The 9,514-nt window shown below is 35.1% G+C and overlaps 2 protein-coding genes across 2 annotated transcripts; both read left to right on the forward strand.

Moving 5' to 3' along the window:
- Positions 1–274: 274 nt before the first annotated feature.
- On the forward strand, positions 275–4,435 carry LOC140891840 (protein NDL2-like). Its single transcript, XM_073300501.1, has 10 exons — positions 275–355; positions 493–609; positions 989–1,073; positions 1,147–1,207; positions 1,290–1,376; positions 1,589–1,645; positions 2,368–2,639; positions 3,112–3,208; positions 3,296–3,664; positions 4,316–4,435. Exons 2-7 carry the CDS (start codon positions 540–542, stop codon positions 2,377–2,379), a joined length of 372 nt encoding a protein of 123 aa, XP_073156602.1. The 5' UTR covers positions 275–355; positions 493–539; the 3' UTR covers positions 2,380–2,639; positions 3,112–3,208; positions 3,296–3,664; positions 4,316–4,435.
- A 3,272-nt stretch (positions 4,436–7,707) lies between these two features.
- LOC140889579 (uncharacterized) lies at positions 7,708–8,351 on the forward strand. The gene is made up of 2 exons (XM_073297294.1): positions 7,708–8,195; positions 8,309–8,351. The coding sequence occupies exons 1-2, from the start codon at positions 7,708–7,710 to the stop codon at positions 8,349–8,351; spliced, it is 531 nt and encodes a 176-aa protein (XP_073153395.1).
- Positions 8,352–9,514: the final 1,163 nt, after the last annotated feature.

The raw sequence follows: 9,514 nt of genomic DNA on the forward strand, positions 1-9,514 counted from the left end.
GTTGTCTATAAGCGGGTTTTTTGTGACCTACGACAACAGTGTTTATTAACCGTTGTCTATGAGCAGATATTTTGGAGTCTACGACAACGGTTTTTATTAACTGTTGTCTTTTTTTATTGTTTTATGTAGCTTAAGACAACACTTTTTTCCTCCGTTGTCTTTGATTTTTTTTTATATATATATTTTTAAACACACGTACATACATACATATATATATATATATATGTATATATATGTATGCCTACACGGGAAAAAAGAAAAGAAAAGAAAAACTCAAACCTAGTCCAACACGTCGCCTTTCCTCTACGACCCAGCTCATCTCGTGCCCTAGTCGCCGATCGAACGCCGGGAACAGGTCGGTGTTCGGAATCTCTTTCCCCGTCTTGTCCAGATCAGCGTCCGGAATCCTAGATCGAACTTTTACGCTGAGGGCCTTGGTCGATCCCATCACTTCTGTTGATTTTTTAGATTCTAGCCTTTTTCTGGCTTTAGGTTTGATCTCTGGTGGGGAGATTTTACCAGCCTCAGAGCTACACGAGATGGACACAATCACAGATAAAAAAATAACTCGCCGGATCTACGCCGACTGCTTCAGCTTCTCCTATCAAAGTAAGTTGGTAGATAATCACCTCGTTTACTTTTTTCTCCGGAGTATTTGTACTTTTCATTTTGAACAGCTCGCAGTCATGTTTGTCGTGGGCATTTTATGTTTTAGTTTTTTGATCAGTTCGGTTAATGATTTTCTGTTCTGAAATTGGGGAAATGAGATCGAGGTTTTAAGATTCTAGGGTTTATTTATGTTGTTGAATCGATGTGTAAATCCTTCGATTGCCTGCGATTTATGTTGTTGAGATCAAAGTTTTTAAGATTCTAGGTTTGATTTATGCTGCTGATGCTTTCAATCAATGCATTAGTCCTTCGATTGCTACTGCATATATGTAATTGAACTGGCCGTTATATGGTAATGATGTAAAATTATTGTCGTTAGGAGCCGCCATTGCGTGCCCAGAGGAACCCTTGTTATCTGTTGATGATTTAGCTGATCAGATTGCTGAAATCCTTAATTATTTCGGGTAATATAAGCGTTCACAAATTTCCTCTTTTACTGCTATGTATGTGTAAATATCTCTTTCTCTACCCCCCCAGCCTTCGTGCAGTGATGTGCCTGGGGATAACAGTTGGAGCTTATATTCTTGCCTTGTTTGATGTAAGTCATTCTTCTGCTTTGACTGTCTCAATGTTTGTTTCTCCCTATTTGCTAACCAAGGCTATGTGCCACTTCACTTCAGTTGAAGTACTCACAGCGAGTTACAGGTTTGATTCTAGTTTACCCAGTATGCAAAGCACCATCTTGGACAGAGTGGTTTTGGAATAAGGTAGATTTTTCATACTACATTCTTTCTAACCAAGGCTATGTTGTATTTTCATGTGATGTCAAATTTACTGTACATATGTGGCATGTGTGGTTTAGCAAAGGATTTATTGCTTATGCCGTATTTCAGAATGGTGTTCTAATGCATCTATTTGATACGATAGTAATATTTGAGATGTAAATGATGAACTCACAAGATTTTAAATGGTTCCACAGGTTATTCGTGGCAGTGTGGATGTACCAGAGTCTTATGTCGTTAAATCATGCGGAAGAGTGAGTGCCATGCATCTTATTATTCCTCTTTTAGATGCAATCAAACTTCATTAGCTCGAATTCTCTTACAGTCACAAATGTTTTTCAGATTTATACTATTTTATTTGATGTTACATACATTATCATTTTTAGTTGATGCAACTGGCCGAATTATCTGTTTTTTTTTTCTTTTTTAAATGAGTGAAAATTTTTCGTTTGTTCAAACTTGTTCTTTTCATTTGCAAGACACAACAATTTTGGAAAAGCTCTTGTTGCGTCAATATCTTTGTTCTTTTATTTTCTTTTTTTATATTGAGCCCCGACATCAATTGCTCAAACCTAGTAAGTTCAGCGGTTTACCTTCTAGTTGATATGCGAACAGTTGAGTGAGAGCTGAAAATGTCATTTTTATGACTTGGGTTTCTTTCTTTCTTTTTTTTTAAACACCAGGATTAATTGTGTCTTCGGGTTATAATGCATGAAATGCTTTTTGTGAGCTTATTTTTTATGGGAATTTCTGGAAGAGAACACTATTTAGGATGTAGGGTGATGGCCCTGTACTAGTCTTTGTTCTCTAAATATGTTTGTACTCCTTCAAAAATTGATTTATTTGCAACTTGTTTCTCATGCTTACTTTCCAAAAAGATTTGGTGATTTTGATATACATGTTAATTCTAATATATGTTCTTTGCTCGTAAGGTTTTTGGAATAAATGACATTTTCTTTCATTGTCATGTCTACAGTTGGTTCCTTAGCTGCTCCTGGTGGTCGGATGATGGATGAAAAACTTGCGGTTTCGTTTGCTTGTGGAGGGACTCGAAACACTCACAACTGCTCTTTGATGAATTTTGGTTGCTCCCTTGGCGTTGAGGATAGTAAAGAGGCGAATCAGCTTCGAACATTTGCGCTTGATTTAATCATAGGCTCTTTCATTTGCTAGTGTCCAGTGTTCCGTCTGACTGATCAACTAAGGAACAAAGTTACAGAACAGAGCCTCCTATGTTACATCCAAGAGGTAGATGTAGAGCTTAAATTATTAGAGACATTGTTATTTTCCATAAATAATTTCTAAATTTATAAAAAAAATTTCTCTAAGGCTTTCGAATTTGTGGTGTTTATTTTATTGACATTTGGGTATCTAAATGCATTAGAATTGTTATATACTAATTTCGATCGGTTGTATACATATATTAAATATATGTACCTCTCAGCAAAAATGGTCATACTGAAATTATGTTCCCATTAAAATGGTCGGTGTCTTCTGGTTTCAGTGGCAATACATTAGTGGAAAAAAGCAACATTTTATTGAGAATGATGGATTAATATAATTCCTTTTAATTATTTCAGCTTGCGATGGCAGTAGCTTTAAACATTGATGGCTCTGGTCGTATATCCCTCCTATTTTATAATATTAGATTTGCACGAAGTTTCGAATTTCAGTAAAATGATGTTATTGAAGTCTGAATTTATACTTACTTTTATTGCAGCATAACCTCCGGTTAGATTTATTTGTAATTAAGAGATACTTTCAAGACTTTGCAAATGGTTCAAGATTCCAAGACCATTTGATCTCTTCTTGGTGCTGTGAGTTCATGCACTTGTATTAATTATTATTTTTTTTACTTTTCTCGATGTAACTTTGTTATTTTTTCATAATTTTTGGTACTTCAGATATTTGGAATGAGCCTATGGGATTATGGTACAACTTGAAATGAAATCTTGGACCTGGGCCAATGGAGTGCTTACATTTCTTTTTTGCTTTTGTTGTGATTGTCTATGAGCAGTGGGGTTTTTAAAAAATCAAGTGGTAGTGCACGACTTGTGATAACGACCATTATGGGAGTGATGTTTGGCTATTTTGTAGTTGTTTCATTTCCATCAGTTTCTTTATCAAATGTATGATCCTAACCATTTCGTAACTTATTTGAAGGAGAACGTTGTCACTATTTATGTAAATTTTTTTGGCAGATTAATCTCCCAGGAATTGTTCTCTCAGAATCAGATTTTTATCAGCAAAGGTTGTGAGGCAAACCCAACGAGGTAAGTTTTGATAAGTGTGGAAATGGCGATAACTCTAGGTCAACTATGTTTATATTTATATATTTTCATTTTTGTTATTGATCAAAATTCATAAATTAATGTCACTTGGGGATCAAAATCATCCATGCTCATTGTCGTGTTTTCTTATTGTCTAATCTTGGTGGCATTAATTTTCCAAAGAAAAACATTTGTAGTTTATTCTTTCTAGTGTTTATGTTAATCACATTTACGCTTTTCCAAGTTTGTTACTGAGATGCATTTTCGTTCATTTTTCAAGATTGTAGTATGGGTTAATATCGGCATGTTAAAAATTAAATGTTTCATTTTTTTAATCTTCTTCTTTGATGAATTGTCTTATTCCATGTTTCTGTTAAGGTTTATCATTTGTAAACAACAATAATAGGAATAATTTATAAGTTAGGTAGCGTCAAATGCTTTACTTATATTTTATTTATTTATCTGAAGGTTGCAAATTATTGAAACTCAATTCAAGATTTTATCAATTAGTTATGTCTGTTATACTATAGAATGTCTCTCATGGTTCGCTCACAGTTGTAGCAAGTGAAAACTAAAATTTGCATTTATTCTATGTCTGTGTCATTTCTCGATAATTTTCATTTGCTGTTGTAATTTTGTTTTGAATTATTGCAGGGAATAATGATGGATGTTAATCTATTCTGGAAGGAGTGTTCCAAGTTAATTATATAGAATCATAACTCGAACTATATATATTTTAGTTTAGATTGATTTAGAATTAGAATTTTGATTGATTTGTAATATTGAAAAATTGTATATTAAATTTTATTTGGAAATTTTAAATTTTGATTTATTTATAATATTGAAAATTTGTATATTAAATTTATTTTTTTTGTTTTTTATTTGAGAAACGACAACGGATTTAATCCATTGTCTTTGTCATTTTAAACTATTGTATTTTTTGATGTTGTTAAAAGTTCGCTAAAAGACAACAGATAAAATCCGTTGTCGTAGGGAGAAAAGACAACGGTTTTTTTAGAAAAGACAACGGATAAAATCTGTTGTCGTTGAGAGAAAAGACAATGGATTTTATCCGTTGTCGTAGGAAGAAAAGACAACGGATAAAATTCGTTGTCGTTGAGCGTGCATTCAACAACACAGAAAAGTACAACGGTTTTCTGCAGCCTACGACAACGGATAAAATCCATTGTCTTTAGCCGTTTTTCTTGTAGTGCCCGCTCAACTTCTATCTTAGTCCAAGACTTTACTCTCTGATACCACCTGTTGTGGGGACCTCGGGTGCTAATCTCATCTTAAGGGGAAAAGATAGTTAAATACAATTAACTCATAATCATCAACCAAGCATGCAATAAAGGCAAATAATTTTTTTTTAAAAACTAAGGGTGGCTCGCTCGAGCGAGCCTAGGCGTGCGCTCAAGCGAGAGCCACTCGGGTTCAATTCCCTACCATGGCTCGCTCGAGCAAGCCTAGGGTGCCGCTCGAGCGAGCTATGCTTTGCTCCTGCTGAACATATGCTGCTTTTATGTTGATCTTTCTTGCTTTGCTGATGAACATGCATCTAAACATGCTAGATATGCTGTACAAATGAATAAGAACATGATAAATTCATTTGCAACATGAAAACATCATCCTTAATCTACTTAGATTCTTCCAAAGGAAATACAAACATATAAATTCTCAAGTTACTACAACATCTCATAATAACTTCATCATATACCAAATAAAGAATATCTTGTCTAAGTTCACCATTTGGTGCACCATCTGCTAAAACCCGAAGTCACCACGTGCTATGACTCTTCTCGAACTATCCAAGCCATGACTGACTTTCTCATGCCCCAACCTGATGCAATGCACACATACAACAAAGCAACAGCCGGATACCTCCGGTGAGAATAAATCTCAGTACGAACAACATGCATATACATCATTTAAGCATATACACTCATTCAAATCTTGAATGTAAAATAACATGCTAGCTTTTATAAACGCATATTCTAAACCATAGAAATCTTTAGGTTAATGCATAAATGCAATGCATGTGCCAAGGAATAGGCTATCAAATCTGATATCAAAAAATCGCAGCTCTGGGATCCCGGAAAAATAAAATCTTTAACCAACCAACGACTCTCCCACTCGAGGTGGTGTTAAATATCTCAATTCCCCTGACTTTGGTGCAACTATAGTGAGTCATCTAGCTCTGAAAATAAATCTATATTCCGTGCCATGAGTCATCTGACTCTGGAAGTAAATCTACATTCCATGCCACTCAACTACAGTTCTCCAAACGTCATCTGCACTTTAGGCCATTCAACCCTCTGTGCTTTTCAGGCTAGAGTTCAAGATGAATGTAACATAATCTGGATGCATCAAATATACATAAGCTAAAAACAACATCTTGAACGCATCAATCATATAATCATATGATCATATAATCACTCCAGGATACCGACAAATCTGTAAGCATCACATAGAATACGTAAAACATGTTCAATACAGAACATAATATAAATCAAAGAAGACAAGTAAACATTTACATAAATATTCTGGGAATTCAAGAAGATAGTTATCTTGAATAAATCTATCCCATTTATGTAAACGTAAACAATAACATATATTAAACATGCATGTATGTGATTTTAGGCAACTCGATAATCCGAAACAATCTCGAGTTATTATGCACATCTTATTAATGTCTATTCATACCTTTCGATCTCGAGCTTAGATGACCCAAGTCTGGACAACTGACATCAAAGAACTTCTATCAAAATCTGCTCAAATCATTACAATCATTCAAGGCAAACTAGCTTCACACCTTCTTTAGTCTTTCTCGGTTCAAAGGCTAACTTCTCGAGTTCGTCGATTCGAATTCGATCTTTTGCATTCAAATCTGAAATGCATTGATTTTCAATTCAATATCATCTCCCAATAGCACTACAATCTCATAAATTCTGAAACAACTACAAAACTTGATTGTTCGGTCAAAATCAAAACCGACGGCGTAACGGTTCGAATTCAAAAATCCCAAAGGCATTAACATCAATAATACAATCATATCAATCAAATATCATCACCAATTCCAGTAGCATAAAACGTGAACATCAGCCCGTAAAAATTAGATTTCTGAAAAATCTTTCAAAAATCGTAAATATGTTCAACCGACGAACTTTTTCCGATCCGTCTTAGATATGCTATCGTCGTATATGCTAGAACATGTTTATACAATCAAATCTTAATTCTACCAACATCATAAAATTCAAACATGGTAGAACTTTATAAAACTTACGTCAAAACGAAGCACTCGGAGCTGTGATCGCAAATATATGCTCAATCGGAAATTCTACCGGGCGGATCGATTTTTATCGGAGCTTTAAGAATCGAAAATGGCTTTGGAACCCTTTTTCCTCTCTTCTCGGTTCCTTGGCTGAGTATTCTGATGCCTTCCATCCCTTTTACAAGTTGAAATGGCAAGTTGCAAGGAAAATTGCACTTTGGTCCCTGAACTTTGGCCTAATTGCAATTCAGTCCCCGGAAAAACGATTTAATTCAATTTAAATCCTAAATAATTTAAGAATAATAGAATTTAATTCTAAACTTTAAATATTCTCAAATTAAATATTCTTGAATTAAAATTAAATCATTTGAACCTTATCATATTTTAGTCCTTGAATAACTTAATATTTGCAAATTGGCCCTTGCTCGGATTTCATCCTCAAATTAAATCCTTGATATTTATAATCTTGGAATTTACATCTTAAATTCCATAAATATCAATTTAAATATTTTTAATCTTTTAATTTAAGAATTCCGGATATTAAAATCTTAAAATCCGAAAAATCCTCAAATTAAATATTTTGGGACCCGAAATTGAAATATCTGATTTCCATAAATTCTTAAATTCATCTTTTCACTCTTATTAGAAATTTAACTCTTAAATCCCGTCATTAAGAACTTAATATTTTCGGGTCTTACACGTGTTGTCAGGAAGAATAGGTAAATGATCATTATCTCTAGCAGAGTTCACTTTGGTTTATTATTCACAAAAGTCCATGAAGGGACAAGCCATTGAAAATTTTTTAGCTCACCATCTAGGATCTGATGAATCAATACCAGAAGCGGTGGAGATCCCAGTATACGAGATCAAGGAACCATTTTGGATATTAAAATTTGATGGATTCAGTACAGAAGGAACTGTAGGAGCGGGGGTGGTGATTATTTCCCCTATTGGAGTGAAAACATCCTTGTCTTTCAACCTGGATTTCCCATGCACCAACAATCAAGCAGAGTACGAGGCACTGGTGATTAGGTTGGAGATCCTCAAGGATTTAGAAGCAAAGAGTGTCCGGTTGATTGGGGATTCACAATTAGTGCTTCGACAAGTTTTTGGGGAATACAAATGCACTAGCTTAACTTTTGCACCTTATTTTACATCCGCTTCACAACTGGCTGATGATTTTGAGGAAATTAATTTCCAGTACGTACCAAGACATCAGAATTGGGAGGCCAATGAATTAGCCCAAATTGCTTTTGGATTGAGGTTATCCGAGGAACTCACTCACATATTGGTGTTGATCCAGAATAAGAACCATCCCTCCATCACCCAAAGAGGATTATAGGTAGAAACTTTCAATTTATATGTGAATTTGGCAGGAGATTGCAGGGAAGAACTGAAAGAGATTTTACAGTTCCCTGAAAAGTCGTTCCCCTATGGATTAAGAATGAAATCTCTCAATTATGTGTTGGTTGAAGGTGTTCTATACAGAAAAAGAATGGACGGTTTGTTGCTACGATGCATTGCATTCCCTGAGGCTTTGGAAGTGATGAAGCAGGTTCATGAAGGAGTATGTGGTGCTCACCAATCGGGAATCAAGATAAGATGGCTCGTGAGCATGGATATTATTGGACATCTATGTTGAAAGATTTCATTAGGTATTCCAAAGGATGTCAACCTTGCCAAAAACATGGCAATATTCAACGGGTTCCCGCAGATGAAATGTATGCAATTGTGAAAACATGGCCATTTTGGGGATGGACCATGGACTTAATTGGTAAGATCTATCCATCTTCATCGAAAGGACATAGTTTTATTATAGTGGCCACTGATTTTTTTACTAAATGGGTAGAGGCTATACCATTGAAAAAGTTAGAACAAAAAGACATGAATGATTTTATCAAGGAACACATCATACACCATTTTGGCATCCCAAAGTCTATCATTACGGATCAGGGAACCATGTTCGTAGGATCTGAAATAAAAGACTTTGCGGCGGATTATGGTATTAAACTACATTTCTCCTCGCCATATTATCCTCAAGCCAATGGACAAGCGGAAGCTTTCAATAAAGTGTTGATCAAAATTTTACAGAAAATGATGGAAGACAATCCTAGAGATTGGCCAAGATTATTGGCTGAGACACTTTGGGCATATAGAACTTCAAAAAAAAAAACTGCAACTGGGGTAAGTCCTTTTGCATTGGTTTTTGGTCACGAAGCAGTATTACCTATGGAAATTATGGTTCCATCTTTACGAGTAGCCATGTAAAATCATTTGATCCCAGAACTATACAATGAAGCCATGATTACTGAGCTTGAGGATCTAGATAAAACAAAAATGCAAGCCCTAAATAGCCTCATGATTCAGAAAAAAAAAGGTAGCTTGGAGTTACAACAAGAGAGTAAAAAGGAAGTCATTTCACGAGGGAGAGCTTGTCTGGAAGTTGATACTGCCCATAACAACCAAGGATAGAGAACTTGGTAAGTGGTCTCCAAATTGGGATGGACCATTTAAAGTTCATAGAGTACTCGACGGGAATGCCTACTGGTTGGCCAGTATCGAAGGGGAGTTACACAAAAGAC

Source organism: Henckelia pumila, chromosome 3 (assembly GCF_033568475.1).
Source record: "Henckelia pumila isolate YLH828 chromosome 3, ASM3356847v2, whole genome shotgun sequence".
NCBI lineage: Eukaryota > Viridiplantae > Streptophyta > Magnoliopsida > Lamiales > Gesneriaceae > Henckelia > Henckelia pumila.